Genomic DNA, 18,785 nt, shown 5'->3' on the forward strand with positions numbered 1-18,785 from the left:
GCGCCCTCTGAACTGGGAACGTCACAGCGGAGGACCCGGGAGACCAAGCCGCACGCAGCGCTGGAACGGGGGACAGGTGAATATACTTACCCTCCTGGAGTTCCCTGACTCTCCGGTGGAGATCGCGATCTCCTGGGAGCGTCACTCTGTGAGGCCCAGACTGCGCTGGCGCTTACTCTTGCGCTGTCTATAAAGGCTTCGGACAGAGTGACGCTCCCAGCGTTATATTATAGATTGGCTAATGACTGTTTCACATAGCTTTATTTGAATACACTTATTTCTTATGTTGATGGCTGGACTATGTAGTATAAGCACATTTTCTGCCACCCTTCTTTCCTCACAGACTGTAAACTTGTAAGTAGGGCCCTCACTCTTTTTGGTATACTGTATGTTGGATTTGTATTAGTCTGTAATGTCTTATTTTATTTGTTCATTTTCCTATTGAATTTTAAATTGCTGAGGAATATGTCGGCATAATAGAAGTAAATGTATTATTATTATGCCTTATTTTCTTATTTTAAATAGTTTATTTTAAAAAACATTCTTGTTGTTTAACAACTTCTTTAAATTAATTTTAAACACTTAAGATGTGCAGGGTAATCACAGGTTCTAATTAATGATGAGCGAGTATACTCGCTGCTCGGGTTTTCCCGAGCATGCTCGGGTGGTCTCCGAGTATTTGTGAGTGCTCGGAGATTTAGTTTTTGTTGATGCAGCTGCATGATTTATGGCTGCTAGCTACCCTCAGTACATGTGGGGGTTTGTTATGATCTGGTGGTTTAGGAACAACATGAGACAAGCTCTGAAGGAGGTGGTATCCGTACTGACCGCAGACCCTGAACCTAGCAGCGCAACTAGAAATAGCCGTGGGGGGTACCTGACGCTCCCTAGACCCCTCGGCACAGCCTAAGATCTAACTTCCCCTAAAGATGGAAACAGGAAACCTATCTTGCCTCAGAGAAAATCCCCAAAGGAAAGATAGCCCCCCACAAATAATGACGGTGAGAGGAGGGGAAAATAACATACGCAGAGATGAAATCAGATTTTAGCATAGGAGGCCAGTCTAGCTTGATAGATAGGACAGGAAAGGATACTGTGCGGTCAGTATAAAAACTACAAAACAATCCACACAGAGTTTACAAAATCTCCACACCTGACTACAGGTGTGGAGGGTAAATCTGCTTCCCAGAGCTTCCAGCTAACAGAAAAAATCCATAATGACAAGCTGGACAAAAATAGAATACACAGAACAATAAGTCCACAACATGTGGACTGAAATGAGCAAAGCCAGAACTTATCTTTGCAGAACTGATCAGGAAACCAGGAGAATCCAAGCAGAGATGTGAATCCAGCCAGAGAACATTGACAAGTGGCATAGGCTGAAGACTAGAGCCAGGTTAAATAGCAGAGCCAGGAGAGACGATTAGTGAAAGCAGCTGCAAAGCTAAACCCAAGGAGCAGCAGTTCCACTCAAAACCACCAGAGGGAGCCAAAGGGCAGAATTCACAAAAGTGCCATTTACAACCACCGGAGGGAGCCCAAGAACGGAATTCACAACAAGGGTTGCCTGGTTGCTAGGGAATCCCCTTATGTATTCAAGCTGTCTAGCAGCTGTAAATCATGCAGCTGCATCAACAAAAACTAAATCTCCGAGCAGTCACAAATACTCGGAGACCACCCGAGCGTGCTTGGGAAAACCCGAGCAACAACTATACTCGCTCATCACTAATTGGAACCTGTGATTACCCTGCACATCTTAAGCGTTTAAAAGCTAAATCTCTGAGTAGTCACAAATTCTCGGAGACCACCAAAGCGTGCTCGGTTAAAACCCGAGAAACAAGTATACTCGCTCATCACTAGTTCTAATCCATGTATCTTAAAGTGACAAGCTAATCTTGTTAGCTATTGGTTATTTATAGAAATAGAGTTTTTAAGCAGTTTCCAACACTGCATAGATATGACAAGGTATTAAAAGGTCATATTGCAAATTTGAAAATTCAATACAAATTCATCATATGTAAGCACAACACACTGCAAATTAGACCCCATTACCTGGAAAGGAATAACCAAATTCACTGTTTCTCCAACATGCTTCACATACGTTTGACGAAGGTATCTGGGAAGTCGAATTTTTGGACGATCTACAATAAAGTTTTTGAACATAATTATAACATTCTCTTCAAATGTAACAGATTCTCCAAAAAAAGAATTACATTGTGATCTTCTAGAATACATTTACTTATATTTCTGCAATTTCTTTTTATAACAATTAGAATGTTATTAAATATTTGTAATGCAACAAAAATAAAAATATTCTGAAATTCCAAAATACCAAACAATACAAAAAAAGAAACGTTGTACTTCTTTCTAACCTGAGCAATTTATAATGAGTGATCAAAAGAATTTCGTATATGAATCTACCAAATGTTCCAGGAAACCCATAATAAAATAGTAAAGTTCAAACCCCCATACACGCACACAAATAGAGTCCGCATTCAAACATTAGTATGGCTCATTCCTTCATGCACTGCTTATATACAATGCACAAGTGTAAATTAGGGATGCTAACTTGATTTTTCATCTTTTTCTGTACCGCTTGTCAAAAAATCAGACAACTTTTTTTTCCGGATACATTAGATGACCAAAACAAATCATTAAGATTATAATCGATACACATCCACAGACCATAACTCCTATATGAAGATGTTCATTGCATTCACTGTGAAAGGGTGATAAATACAGTAATGAAAATCGGTACAAGAATTTCCAGTTTCAAAATAAATCACAGACACGTCATATATTTTTTTTACGCACAGGGGAAAGAAGTGCCCTACATTTATGGACTGTCCAGGAACCTCTGGCCAGTTGACAATAAAAATGCTATTAGAAAACATGGCACTCGATAGGTGTAGAGATTTGGAGGTGCTCAAGTAGGGTGTCCAACCCGACGAGTAAAGATGAATAAAACTTGGCACTCAACGTGTGAAGAAAAAGCTTCTTAATTTATTGATGCATCCAGACAAACAAAACTGCTAAACGTTTTCGGTCCACACCGGACCTTCGTCAGAGCGTTTCTTCTTAAAGAAGAATTTGAAGCGCCATGGAAAGGAACAAAGCCTAATGGGGATAACGGTGCTGAGGACCGGATCCTGGAGGAGCGATGTGCCACGCAGTAAGGACTGACGCTCAAAGCGTCCATGGCGCTTCAAATTCTTCTTTAAGAGTGTTTCGATCCTCCAGCATTTGCTGCAGTATGTTTGCCCTGCTCTGACGCGCTACCATTCAGTTTAGCTTCTATATCCAGCCAATGTCAAAGAAACGCTCTGACGAAGGTCCGGTGTGGACCGAAAACGTTTAGCAGTTTTGTTTGTCTGGATGCATCAATAAATTAAGAAGCTTTTTCTTCACACGTTGAGTGCCAAGTTTTATTCATCTTGACAATAAAAATGCGTTACCATACACTCACACATACATTAAAGTACCCTTAAAGGCATACACGTTCAAGTTCACATACATAAATTCACTTAAAAGGAACCAGATACTTAGGGTTCATGGAACGCTCATTTAATGATAATCATGCAGTCTAAAACATGCTGTTGTTAACACACTAAAATGCTTGTTCATCGGGCAAAATGATCTTTTGCTGTGCACAAAAGATTATTATTCTTGGCAGCTCATTGTCCTGCTTAAACTGGACCTGTGCTGCCAAGAACAATAATAGCTTATTGTGACTCAATGATTAGCTCTGTTATTTTGCAGTGCTGAAGTCTAGAATTCAGCTCTGCAAGAAGTATGTTTTCATGAGATTCCTTGGGTATTGGCATTCTCATGCTTTTGTCTCTGTCTCCAATTGTGATGTAGATGTAATTGGTGAAACATTATGGTAGGACAATGCAATACACTCCTCAACACTGAAATTTCAACATCAAGAAGGAAAAGTTGTGAATTTACAGAAATTACAGGATTGTCACACGTATTACTTTTATGCAAATGATGTAAAAATGGAAGCATCTCTTAATTTATTAAAAAATGAGAATGAGACTTGCAGTTGTATGCCTCAACATGCTATTAATGAGGTTACTATGAGTTGGCTGAGCAATGTTCTGCCATGCTGAATATACTTGGGCAGCCAAATCATCAAGATCCGCTGCTGGCAGCTCCCTTTACAATTGACCAATGATAGAATAAATATGCTTGATGGGAGACAAGTCAAACACTTCCTGGGACACTTTGTAGAAATGTCTGTACCATTGGCTCCACCTCCAAATCAATCTAGCACCTAGCTATTAGTGTACCAGGAGTGAAAACTAGAGGGGTCCAGTTAACAAACATTATGCTACACCTCACCATATGTAGGACCTGTGTGACATTCCCTTGAGGCATGTCAATGCCATGAAGAGACCCTAATGCTCTCTTACACCCTTCCCTTCTTTCCTGCCTTTTGCATTAAGTTTGATCTCTCTGCCAGGTTCTGTATGATATTTTAAATGTTTTTTTGTTATTTTTTGCTATAAATTTTCAAGGATTTGTCTCTCACTCTCTGAACTATTCTGAGCCGTGTTGACATGGTGCTCATGATGGATGAGGGAATTGTTTGGGATGTTACACCCTACAGTAGATTTGAGGTTTTTTTTATATACATTACCCCGGACTCTGCAAGTATTTATGTAATATTATAAGATATACAGAAATGCAGATATAAAAATATACTCAATATCTACATTTACTATTTTAGTTTTTTTTTTACTGCATAACAAAATTGAGTTTTCTGTAGCCAAACAATCTATAAATAGTAGGTCATTGTCAGCTTAAGGGACTGTAGAATTGGTAATCAGGATGCATAGAACAAGAAGTTTCCTATTGCAGTAAAAACATTATGGGTGATCTTAATTAGCATTAGTGATGAGCAGATCGTTTTGCGCAACCTAGCTACATGGTCACCATTAGTGCTCTTCTGGCTGTGAACAGGAGCTGTACGAAATTCCGGACCTTCCAGATTCAAATTGTGGCATTTGATTTTCCGGCCTGGCGTGATGTCATGTGTGCGGCGTACGGAGCAAATCACAAACTGAACATGGGATTCTGGAGGGTCAGGAAATTTGTGCACCTTCTGTCCATGGCCAGAAAGCATCGACCTGGACTATAGACAAGGGTTGTGCAAAGTGAACTGCTCATCTCTACTAGCCACCACATTTTCACTCTGTGTCACTAAATGCAGTAGGGTAAAAAAGATAGTTCAGAATAATGAAATTAGGACCCTTTGTATGCATATTGGAGGGAGAGAACACAAATTAATTAGTACAGGTCTTCGATCATAGCAACTCCAAGTTAGAGAAGAAGTGCATACATTGAATCAAAAAAGGGTTATTCACGACTCAAGCAGGCTCGGAAATTGGTTGGCATTCAGTAGGATTCCCTAGAGGAAAAAAGTAATTCAAGAAAATGTCCCTGGAGGAAAAATACCAAGGGAATAACATATTGTAACCACGGAGATCCCTTGAGGAGTATTCTAGGAGGAACATGTTAAAGGGGAGCTCCAAGAAAACTATCCCATGATGAGATACCTGGAGGTGTGATAAGGGGAACTAAAGGAGCTAGGTGAAGACCTGATTATGTGAAAGATTTATTTTGCTAAATATGACATTATTAAATTGATTAATAGCTTAGGGAAGTAATGTCTCTTCTTTGGTAAATAAATATTGCATTGTATAATGTAATATTGAAATTAAAAAAAATTAATTTGTTTTATCAATTTTTAACTGTTCATGTTATTTAAGCTATAAAAGATTGCTGTAGAGTGCAAGTCCTTTTTCTCAATGAAGAGGCAAGTTGCATACTTTTTTTAAAAACTTTTATTGGTGTGCTTTCTTTGCTGACCGTCCCCTAGAATCTACGGTATATTCTTATTATTTGCTATTGTGAATAATAATATTTCTTTTTTAAATTAGTTTATTAAACAGCAATAAACAAATGTACACATTTGTATATAACCAATATAATGTATACACTCTCATCATGCTAACTATATGAAAGCAACAAACTTGCATAATGAGCTATTTGTACAGACTTCAATTCCACAAGTCTTCACTCTTTTGCGAGGCCCATGGAACAAGTAAGGAGTAATTAGAAGACTCATCACTCAAATTTAAATATGTTTGGTTATACATGACTCAGAATAATTCACTACATCCAACATATCTATCATATTCTTAAAGAAAGAAAAGCTAAAACTACCCTGCTGCCAAGAACAATTTCCACTATGTTAGCAACATTATGGAACTATAAAGTGTGAGTCAATGTATTTTCCACTACCGCTTTTATAATGGTACCAGATCACTATCTACGTGGTGATATAGTAAGGTGGGATGAGTTCCACACATCCCAGATCTTATTAAACTTCCCCAAGCAGCCCCTATTCTGATACATTTTCCGTACGGAAGATATAATTGAATTTACCAGCTCAATTCAAGCTCTGTGAGATGGATGTGCATTACTCATCCAGCGTAACGCCAATATTTTCTTTGATAAGAAAAGCGTCTCCCGCAGGAGAATTTTAACATGGTGTCCCCATATCTCTTCTTCTAGTACACTAAATAAGCACACTAATGGATTAAGAGGAACAGGAGTACATATAAGGGAGTTTAAACAACGAGGTTACCTCCTTCCAGAAGGATAGGATAACTGCGCATCCCCACACCATGTATATAAAATCCGCATCCATTGCATGACATCTTAAGCATTCTGAAGATTGAGACCACCCCATTCTGAATAATCGTAATGGGGTGTACCATATATAATTGAGTTATTTTGTTATTAGCTGATGGAGACACCTTGGTTGGGGATCCAAGAATCTCTTCCCAATCTTCATCTTTCTCTCTTACTGTCAATAAGGCAGAATCAGTAACCATAAACAACATATGTGTATATAAGGTGGAAATAAGTCCCTGGAGGCCCTGTGATTTGAGGATTCCTATTAAAGGGAAGGACGATATTGCTTGAGTCATATTTATACTGCGTAAATGTTATTGAATTGCTGATCTGAGCTGTAGGTTGCAAAAAAATTGGGGCCTTGGAATACTGTATTTAGTTTGTATTTGTTCAAAGGTCATTAGGACATTATGATCATATAGATCTTCGATCAAGGAAACATTACGTGAGACCCAGTATTGAGTTGACGGGTCGTTTAATAGCATTGGGAAGTATTATTCCATAGTGGCATTTCAGCTATGATGCCATCAAAGCGAACCACTTTTTTAAATTGTATCCAGACTGCTCGCGCCAGTCGGAGTAAGGGTACTAGTCCAGAGGTATTAGGTTTATCCATTTCTAACAAACCCAGCAGGCAGTTGATCTTTGGAGTATGTAAGGTAGCCAATTTGAGTTTGGGTCTAGTCTTCCCCCATATCAAGGATGAGATTAATGAATTTAGACCTGAAAAAAAAGTAACAATAATAAGAAGAATATTTCTTGATGTTGCTTTTCTCTGTTTTTGTAATTCGATATTGATATTTTCCTCGGTAATGGTATTTCTTACACTACTAGGTGGGGAAGATTCTTCAGTTCCTTTTGTGCAGATTTTCTGTCCAATTTTTGTGCTGTCCCTGAACTATTGAGGAATTGAGAACGCTCATCACCCTAACACAGAGCTTTTACTTCATGCTCAGGCATACATCATAGAAATATACAGGTGCACCTCAAAAAATTAGAATATCATCAAAAAAGGTAATTTATTTCAGTATTTCAATACAAAAGTGAAACTCATATATTATATAGAGTCATTACAAACATAGTGATCTATTTCAAGTGTTTATTTCTGTTAATGTTGATGATTATGGCTTACAGGTATTGGTACTTTTGGCAGTGTGGACAGGTGCTAAGTCCTGCTGGAGAATGAAATTTACATCTCCAAAAAGCTTTTCGGTAGATGGAAGCATGAAGTGCTCCAAAATTTCCTGGTAGATGGCTGTGCTGACCTTGGTCTTGATAAAACACAGTGTACCTACACCAGCAGATGATATGGCTCCCGAAACCATCACTGACTGTGGAAACTTCACACTGGACTTTAAGAAGCTTGGATTGTCTGTCTCTCCACTCTTACTCCAGACTCCAGGACCTTGATATCCAAGCTTTAGCGTAAAGCATCCACAAACAATTACAGTTTGGGGAGCCATGTCATCTCCTGGAGTAGGTCCACTGTGTTTTATCAAGACCAAAGTTAGCGCAGCCGTCTACCAGGAAATTTTACAGCACTCCATGATTCCTTCTGTCGACAAGCTTTTTGGAGATGGAAATTTAATTCTCCAGCAGGACTTGGCACATGTCCACACTGCCAAAAGTACCAATACCTCATATGAAAACAAAACACTGTGCTTGATTGGCCAGCAAACTCGTTTGACCTTAACTCCATAGAGAATCTATGGGGTACTGTCAAGAGGAAGATGAGAGACACCAGACCCAACAATGCAGACGAGCTGAAGTCTGCTATCAAAGCAACCTGGGCTTCCATAACACCTCAGTAGTGCCACAGACTTATCGCCTCCATGCCACGCCGCATTGATGCAGTAACTGATGCAAAAGGAGCCCTGACCAAGTACTGAGCGCATTTACTGAACATACATTTCAGTAGGCGAACATTTCGGATGTTAAAATCATTTTTTCAAGCTGGTGTTATAAAGTATTCTAATTTACTGAGATAATGACTTTTGGGTTTTCATTGGCTGTAAGCCATAATCATCAACATTAACAGAAATAAACACTTGAAATAGATCACTCTGTTTGTAATGACTCTATATAATATATGAGTTTTACTTTTTGTTTTGAAGAACTGAAATAAATAAACTTTTTGATGATATTCTAATTTTGTCATATGCACCAGTAGAATGAAAGTGGAGTTACTGTGTGGGTGTGTTGCATTGCTTGTTCGATGCTGGTCCTGGGTTGCCTCTTGTGTTATTGTCTGGGACAGCATTTTAAGGTCTTCTGTCACCTTTATTATTATACATTTAGTCTACTTGAATCATAAGTATAAACGCGTAAGTACATAAACATTATCTCACTTTTTTTCTTCAATTCTGCATTTTTGATCACCATCTTTTTGCACATTCACTTCTTCTGGCATTTGTCCATATATGCACCTCACTTTGTCTTATTTCTCACTCATGTCCTAACTTCATTGATTTACTTTTTGCACTTTTCACCTTTATCTATTTTCTTATAAGTTCTACTTTTTTTGTTTTTTGATACTTTTCATTTTCTGCACTTTTCATTCTTTTTTGTTACTTTCTGTATGTAGTTACACAGCTTGAACCATGAAGGTTTTCTTCTTGCTCAAATTTCACTACTTTGTATATTTGCTCTCTTTTCCAGGTTTCTATTCTATTTTTTCTTGTATATGGGGCCCTCTGCGGGTTGGATTTGATAAAGCAGCCTTTTCTTATGTATGCTCTGTGAGCATCTCAAGGTATTATCATTGAGTTAATGTGATGCCTCTGGTTGTTCTCTATAAGTGTCAAGCAGTGTCATTAATGACGTGCTTGATCTTCTCATCATGTGAGCTGTCAGTTGATCAGCCTACGCAGTGACCTTGCACAGATAATTTCTGCGAATACATTTTGGATAAACTTTTTATACATCTTTATATTACTATAATCCTGCTGGACTTTGTGTATTTAAAGTGAGCATCCTTTAACCTGATACCCACTCCCTGATGAAGCACATTGTTCAAAACGCGCATAGGGTGGGGTGGGCATCTTGACTCCCTATTTTGGTTGACTATAATTGGCTATTATCATTTTCATATTGTATCCAGACCTGTCTTTGCGGGATTTTGATATTCTAGTAGAATATATACTCGCTGTTAGGGTTCGAGTTCCCGCCTCTGCACAGGGAGAATCTTGGGCCATCTCCGCTGCGGTCTCCCATTCTTCTGCTGCCGCTTCTCAGTGGAGACGTCGGTCCCAGCATCTCGCTCAGTCTGATTCTGTGCAAAGGGTTACTGCTGCCTTTCCAGCTTTAGCCATTGTAGCCATTACTGGGCAGCGGCGAGCAGATGTTTTTGGGACTAAGTCCTACTTTTCCCCTTCTGAGCATGCCCAGGGTAAGATCTCTCGTTGGAAATCAAGGGTCACATGCTTAGATACTGCAGCAAATCCCATTGGTCCTCTAGGAAGGTCCTGAAGTTGTTCAACTTCTGTGGCAGCCTCCCATTGGTCTTTCTGGGAAGGTCCTGCACTTGCTGCAGCTATAAAAGGTTCGCATGACCGCACGGCCATGCGCTAGTATCAATTCATGTCATGAGTTTTGCGCCAATGTGTTAATACATGTGTGTATTCAGGGCCCGGCTGAAATAAGCCACTAGAATACTGGCACCTCCGGTGAGGAGATTGTGTGCATGCATTCAGGGCCCTGGATGAAATAAGCCACTAGAATACCGGCTCCACTGGTGAGGATTGCCTCTTTGACTGGGTGACCACAAACTGCTATCTGCTCGGGAGTTGCTGTGTACTCCTGTGAGCTAAACAGGACACAGTACTTTCTTTATAGGCGACTCTGTGAAGTAACAGAGTTCGCTTCTACCGCCATATAGGGCCGCCATTTGCCAGCAGCAGGTTCTCTCCTGCACGGTGGACCCCGGGCTGCGAACGCACCAAATATCATCTCACTATTTACTTGGTGCGTTCCGCCAGCCCTAACACTCGCTCATCTCTAGTAGTGACCACTCATTTTCACTGAATAATCCTAACTTGATCGCACTATGCACATTTGAGAGCATTGTTCTCGGCAGCACGTTTACCCAGGATGATGTGCTGCAGAGAACAGATATATTTAAAGGGAGTCTGTTATCCCTCAAATGTCAATTAAACCGCATAATCTTTTATACATGAGATCATCTTAATTGCTGAAAATCGTCAGCATTTAATAAGCTATTTATGGTGTTTTGGTGCCTTCTTGGTGTTGCCTATGCATTGATGCACAGTTACGCCACCTGTTTGAGGGCTGCAACTCTACTACGGGCAAACTTGTATAGTACTCATGTCATTTCATGACTTTTTAATGTTTTTATGTGGGTGTTTTTTCGGCTGTCTGTTGTACCGAATAAAGTATTTCATTATATAAGGTGATCCCAGTGTATACGGTCTGCAGCTTGTTCTCTGTCTACCTTTAAATGTCATTTTTTGACAGGCCTCAGGTGCATCCCTTTTTGTTTTGTGGTACCCTCCGATACCTATTATTTGTTGTCTTTGGGCTTCCATAACACCTCAGCAGTGCCACAGGCTGATCACCTCCATGCCACGCGTAATTGATTCAGTAATACTGTAGATACAAAAGGAGCCCTGACCAAGTATTGAGTGCATTTACTGACCATACATTTCAGTAGGCCAACATTTCGAATTTTAAAATCCTTTTTCAAGCTGGTGTAATAAAGTATTCTAATTTACTGAGATAATGACTTTTGGGTTTTCATTGGCTGTAAGCCTTAATCATCAACATTAACAGAAATAGACACTTGAAATAGATCACTCTGTTTGTAATATCTAATATACTGTAATATATATATATATATAATATATATATAATAATTATATATTATATATTATATTATATATAATTATATATTATTATATACTAGATTGTGGCCCGATTCTAACGCATCGGGTATTCTAGAATATGCATGTCCCTGTAATATATGGACAATGATGATTCCAGAATTCGCGGCAGACTGTGCCCGTTGCTGATTGGTCGAGGCAACCTTTATGACATCATCGTCGCCATGGCAACCATTATGACATCATCGTCGCTGTGCCCGTTGCTGATTGGTCGAGGCCTGGCGGCCTCGACCAATCAGAGAGCCGGGATTTCCTAGACAGACAGACAGACAGACAGACAGACGGAAAAACCCTTAGGCAATTATATATATAGATATATAATAGTATCTAATATACTGTATGAGTTTTACTTTTTGTATTGAAGAACTGAAATAAATTAACTTTTTGATGATATTCTAATTTTGTGAGAAGCAATTGTATTTGCATATTTGACAGTGTTTCATTGGTAAGAGTGAGAGCTGCCTAAAATTATCACTGAAGCCACTTGATACACTTCTGGATATATCAAGCGTCAGCAGCTGACAGGCGGGAATCAGGCATCAAAATGCACCCGCAGCCACATGGCGTGTGCCGACACTGACATTTGGAGTGGGCCACTCCGCACCTATAGTGTCAAAGCTCAAGCGCAGACATGCAAGCTGACATTAGACAGCATTCACTCTTACCACTTGTATATATTGCTGCCTCATATTTTACTGGTATATAGACGTTTTGAGGCACTTTATTTAAACTGCAATGCTGTATAATTTTAATCTGCACTTTTGAAAAATAATGATCCAACACATTTTAAAATTATTCTAATATGAGTTAATTTTTATTTTCTTATTAAATAGATGGCAATTAGAAGTAGAAATTTGAAGACACAAAAGAACACAGTGAGGTCAAAATTACTCTGTTGTAAAAAAAAAAATCACAGTAATAAGCAAGTGACAGTCAAAAGATGGAAAAAACAGGGTATTTAGTTGATACGTTTTTTGCAAAAAAACGTATCAACTAAATACCCTGTTTTTTCCATCTTTTGACTGGCACTTGCTTATTACTGTGATTTTTTTTTACACCAGAGTAATTTTGACCTCACTGTGTTCTTTTGTGTCTTCAAGTTTCTTGGTGGTGTGTGAACAGGTTCCTACAGACTTGTTCATTGTGAAAGTAGCCCATGTGTTTCTGGTTCTAGAAGTAGAAACTGTTGTAATAGGAATCTGAATGTAAATAAATGTTTAACACACTACTTGCAGAATAGAAGCTAGTAGGTTGCGTAAACTTAGACAAAAGTGGCTAAAAATTTATGATCCAGATTCAGAGCAGTCTAACAGCTCACTCACACGGGCGTATAAATCAGATGAGTGTTATCTGATGTTTTATCGGATAGCACCTGGAACAATGTTATTCTATTGGGCAGTGCTGATCAGAGGTTTTTTTTCTCACACCAATTCAGCGTGACAAAAACATTTGCAGCATGCAGCGATTTGTGGTGCAATTCAGATGGCACTCACCCATTCAAATTTATGAGTGCATACTATGATTAGAGTTTGATCAGAGAGTCATTTGCATAATCTGCTCGATCCTCTCGGATGACAGATTCTGCAGCTTTCTGACCGCAACCTTAGGCTAAGTTAGTTAGTTTTTGGTGTTTTTGATCCTGTAGATCAGTGGTCCCCATCTCCAGGCTTCGAGGGCCGCCAACAGTGCAGATTTCAGGATTTCCTTAGTATTGCACAGGGGTTGGAATCATCACCTGTGCAGATGATCACATTACCACCGATGCAATACTAAAGAAATCCTGAAATCCTGCACTGTTGGCGGCCCTCGAGGCCTGGAGTTGGGGACCCCTGCTGTAGATCTTCTCAGCATTTCTTCTCGAATTATCGTAGGTTAATTGATTTTTTTCATTGCATTTTAGTGTGCTTTTTTTTTTACATATGTTTTTATCAGCTGCGTTTTTTTGTCTCTCTTTTTCCTTAGTGAGCCTTAAACCTGCTTATTCATTATTTGCATCTTTAAGAAGCAATTGTTTTTGTGGTGGCTCTTTTATCCTATAGTTTTAACTATAACTTGCAAGCGGCTTCCTAGCAGAACCTGAAGGCTGGACATGCTACTTCTCTTAATTGCTTCTGAACCATGAAGTGGATAAAAGAAGTAACAAAAGTCTGAACATGTGCACAGAAATGTCATTATAACATTGCTGTGCATTACAGTATGTTCCTTTTTGTGGTTGTGGTGTTGACGTCAGTCATATGGATAAACCACTAGGCTGTGTGCCCACTATCTGGAACTGGCAGTACTTTGGACGCAGCACATGTCCGCTGCCGGCTGTTGAACACAGGTGAAACCGCATGTGATCACTGAACCGTGTGGATTCACAGTGTCCAATACATTCTATGGGTGAAATTTCTTGAGCAAATACTCGTATTTCCTCAAGAGAAATTGACATGTTGCGGTCTAGAAAGACGCGCCGCATGTTCATCTCTGTGGGTGATCTGCGGGCGTCTGTGCATGCATAGGGGACATGGGATTTCTGGAAATCCTATCCCCTAACAGCTGGACACTGCACAAGTACATTGCGTCCAACCCGCAGCATCTACTGATCATAGACAAGCACCGTTAAAGTGCTCTAGTAATCTGTCTTGTACAGTTTTAGCAAATCTTCACCTCTATGTCTAAAGTGAGGGTTTGCTTAGCAGTTGGATAGCAGGTTTCCAGGGTGTGAGTTTGAAAACGAATCACTAACAAGAACCTTGCAGAGTACAGCCCGTATTTCATGAAGAAATAAAGTGAGTTGCCCTTTCCTCAGCTGAAAGGGAACCTGTCAGCAGGGATTCGTAACATAATCCACAAACATATGCTAGGTGATAGTATTGCAGAATAAATCCATACCTTCTTTTTTGTAATCCATGTTTCTATTCCAAAGTGATCCTTTATCTAACTTGTCTGGAGCTCTCTGACTGACAGGCCCCCCCTTGTTGGAGTGACCTGCTTTCCCCTTCCAAAACCTCATTCCCAGCAGTGGTGTAAGGGCATGTACAAGTAAATTCTGATTATGCAGTGAGATCATGAATGTATCTGCGCATGCTTCGCTGCCTGAGAGAAGACAACCGGCGTGGAGAATGACGTTGCGAGAGTTTTTGGATGGGTGAGGCAGGTCAGACCTGTCAGTCAGGGAGCTTTAGATGTTGGTAGGCCCCCTGCCCCTCATTTACATAACAAATTGGAAATAGGATTTCTCTGGAACAGAAGCAAGAACTGGTGCAGGAGCTGCCATTTATTGCTTGCTCTACTCTGTTTTATATATGGACCAGGATAAGGTCCGCTGATTTTTCCAATGTGTGCCAATTGCACCAGCACATTACCACAGACTTTAACAGATGGACCAAAAACATGCAAATTATGCAAAAATGTCCATGCTAAAATTGGCTGCATTGATGAGAAGCTGGGGCGGGATGTCAAAATCATCAATACTGGCGACTTTTGCCTGGGCTCTGTTTTATTAGTGCACCTGTGCCTGGGCCTGTCTCTCTCTTTAAGCCATGGTGCTGGTCAGGCATTGTGGAGGTCAGATCTGACATGTCCATGCTTGGACCTGGTCGACCGTTATTGTCGCATACCCTTTCTGGCGCCACGGGAGTGATTCGGAAAAGCTACAGGTACGGTTTGCATTCAATATGGTCCCGCTTTTAACACATTTAGGAGGCCGTAATGGCACAGTGAGTAAAACATAAAAAAACTTACAGCGGGACTAATGTGGTCTTTCTCCCAGCATATTAAGGAGGCCGTAATGGCACAGCGAATATAAAAATCGTAGAGCAGGACTGCCCCAAGAGATTGCCGTGACGTGGCGGGGTGGCTCAAAGAATTGATCAATTGTTTGCTAAATATCTCATTTTGATATACAGTCAGAATTTAATATGCGCATTTGCGCTTTTCAAATTGCGTTCTGACCACAAGCAGCGCTGGCTTCTCTCTTTTTGTTTTGTATTGGTTTGTGGCTGACCACCACTGTTGCCGTGCGCGCTTGGGTCATTTACGCCATTCTTTCTGTTTTCATTGTGATTGATCTAGGCTGCTGTACACACTTACAGCAGCCCTGCCCGGGCTCTGTTTTAATTAGTGCACCTGTGCCTGGGCCTGTCTCTCTCTTTAAGCCATGGTGCTGGTCAGGCATTGTGGAGGTCAGATCTGACATGTCCATGCTTGGACCTGGTCGACCGTTATTGTCGCATACCCTTTCTGGCACCATGGGAGTGATTCGGAAAAGCTACAGGTACGGTTTGCATTCAATATGGTCCCGCTTTTAACACATTTAGGAGGCCGTAATGGCACAGTGAGTAAAACATAAAAAAACTTACAGCGGGACTAATGTGGTCTTTCTCCCAGCATATTAAGGAGGCCGTAATGGCACAGCGAATATAAAAATCATAGAGCAGGACTGCCCCAAGAGATTGCAGTGACGTGGCGGGGTGGCTCAAAGAATTGATCAATTGTTTGCTAAATATCTCATTTTGATATACAGTCAGAATTTAATATGCGCATTTGCGCTTTTCAAATTGCGTTCTGACCACAAGAAGCGCTGGCTTCTCTCTTTTTGACTTTTATTTTGTCAGAAATGTTACACAAGTTTATGACTAGAATAACATTTCTGGTGAGGCACATGCGACTGATACCATGAGGACAATTCATTAAGTGGCGTGTGCATCTTAATTAATTCAGCTCATGTTATTCTTAAATGCCACAAAACACCAGTCTTAGGGCTCGTGCAGACGACCGTAAAAATAGGACTAGTGCTATCCATCATTTTGATGGATGGCAATCGTCCCTGTGTTATTCTATGGGGCTGTGCACATGTCTAATCTCATTTAGGGCTCGTGTACACAAACTGTTTCAATCGGACGAGTTCTATCCATCAAAACCACCCATTTTATTATATGAGGACATGCACATATCCAATTTTTTTTCCTTGGACCGAGTGATCAGAGGAAAAACAAAATCACAGGATTAGGGTTAGGATCTCTCAGTCAATCAGGAGAAGGTGGTGACAGGAGGGGAGGACGGCCATGGGGGCAGAGACTCAGATGTGCTTTGAGTTAGTTGAAGCACTTCTTGAGCATGTGCCTCTCTGGCTCTATTCCCTTTCCAATGCCTCCTTCTTCTGCTTATTTGACACCACACTGGCTCTTTTGCTAAGCCAGTGATCTGTGGTTATGGTCACATGACTGTGTTCTCTCCATCCGAGACAAACATTGTGATTATGTTAATCAGACTATGATCAGAGCAGGATCCAATTTTCCACACTTTCTCCATTATGTCAGTCCGTGAAAACCAATGGGTAAGTGCCATCTGACTCTCTGAGGTAAAGCATGCATGCTGGGATTTTTTTCCTAGGATCACTCAGTCCAAGGACAAGAGATCGAACATGTGTATAACCTCATAGAGTAACATGGGTGGTTTTGACATGTGGAACTCGTCCGATTTAAATGGCCATGTACATGAGTCCTAAATGAGATCACCTCTGAGGTCTCTTTTTTAATGCTACATTCAGACCTCCATGGAACACGTCCTAGTGCTGTCTGTTTTTTTCTTGGACAGCATAATGACCCATAGAGTTTCATTCAAGCTATGTTCACACGATGAGTATTTGGTTAGTTTTTACATCAGTATTTGTAAACTAAAACCAGAAGTGGAACAATCAGAGGAAAAGTATAAGGCCGGGGTCAGACCTAGCGTATAAAAATATGGTCCGTTTTTTACGGCCGAGATACGCAGAAAAGTTCCTGAACAGTGATCCGTATTCAATGCGAGGATGCGATTTTTTTTCTCCAAAAAGTATGTGTCATCCGTATGGCATCCATACGGCGAGATTTTCTTGTCAGCTTGCAAAATGGACATATAATGCATCCACGGGCTCAAATATTCGTGAAAACATATATACAGTCTATATATATATATATATATATATATATATATACAGTACAGACCAAAAGTACAGAAAAATCTTTAAATAAGAAGGTGTGTCCAAACTTTTGGTCTGTTATATATATATATATATATATATATATACCTATTCTATGTGTAGACATTTATGTTATCTATTCTATTCTAACCTGTCAGTGTGATTTCCTGTAGGACACCGGTGCGCACTTCTCGCCAGGCAGACGTGTGGTCCGTGTGTAATCCATATTTTTCTCGCCCCCATAGACTTTCATTGGCTTATTTTTGGCGGAATACACTGACAATCGCAGCATGCTGCGATTTTCTCAGCCCGTAAAATACAGCTGAGAAACATACGGCTGATGGAAGCTGCCCCATAGAGAAACAGTGATCCGGGTGCAATGCATTGTTTTTGCGCCTCTCCCTCGTCCGTATTTCTTTCTAGTGTGACACAGGCCTAATACAAACATGTCTCCACTTCTGTATTTATCACCCACTTCTGATTTTGGCTTACAAATACTGATGTAAAATACTGACCAAATACTGAAAGTGCGAACATGTCATAACACTCCTAAACTCCTGGAGCAGCACGTCCATGCTGAACTCTCCTCCCACCTCTCATCTAACTTGTTGTACGACCATCTACAATCTGGTTTCCGCCCCCATCACTCAACTGAGACTGCCCTGACCAAAATCACTAACGACCTACTTACCGCCAAAGCTACTGGACAATACTCTGTACTCCTCCTTCTAGACCTGTCCTCTGCTTTCGACACAGTTGACCACTGCCTACTACTACAGATCCTCTCCTCCTTTGGCATCAAAGACCTCGCCCTATCCTGGATCACCTCGTACCTTTCCAACCGCACATTCAGCGTCTCCCACTCCCATACTACCTCCTCATCCCACCCTCTCTCTGTTGGAGTCCCCCAAGGCTCTGTTCTAGGACCCCTACTCTTCTCAATCTATACACTTGACTTGGGACAACTCATGAAGTCCCATGGATTCCAGTACCACCTCTATGCTGACGACACTCAGATCTACCTCTCTGTCCCAGACGTCACCGCTCTGCTGTCCAGAATCCCAGAGTGCCTATCAGCCATATCCTCCTTCTTCTCCTCTCGCTTCCTCAAACTCAATGTGGACAAATCTGAACTCATCATCTTTCCTCCATCCCACAAATCTTCCTTACTTGACCTATCTATCGCAGTCAATGACATCATGCTTTCCCCTGTACCCACAGTCCGCTGCCTCGGA

General features: G+C 40.6%; 1 protein-coding gene across 1 annotated transcript in view; it reads right to left on the reverse strand.

The window, feature by feature from the left end:
• The window catches only part of LOC138669750 (myosin-binding protein H-like), a 208,450-nt gene that overhangs the window by 66,952 nt on the left and 122,713 nt on the right, over positions 1-18,785 (reverse strand). Inside the window, exon 4 of the mRNA XM_069756474.1 lies at positions 2,053-2,141. Coding sequence (XP_069612575.1) covers positions 2,053-2,141 — 89 coding nt within the window. The remainder of the gene's footprint in view (positions 1-2,052; positions 2,142-18,785) is intronic.

The sequence above is a fragment of the Ranitomeya imitator genome, chromosome 3 (genome assembly GCF_032444005.1).
Source record: "Ranitomeya imitator isolate aRanImi1 chromosome 3, aRanImi1.pri, whole genome shotgun sequence".
NCBI classification, from domain to species: Eukaryota; Metazoa; Chordata; class Amphibia; order Anura; family Dendrobatidae; genus Ranitomeya; species Ranitomeya imitator.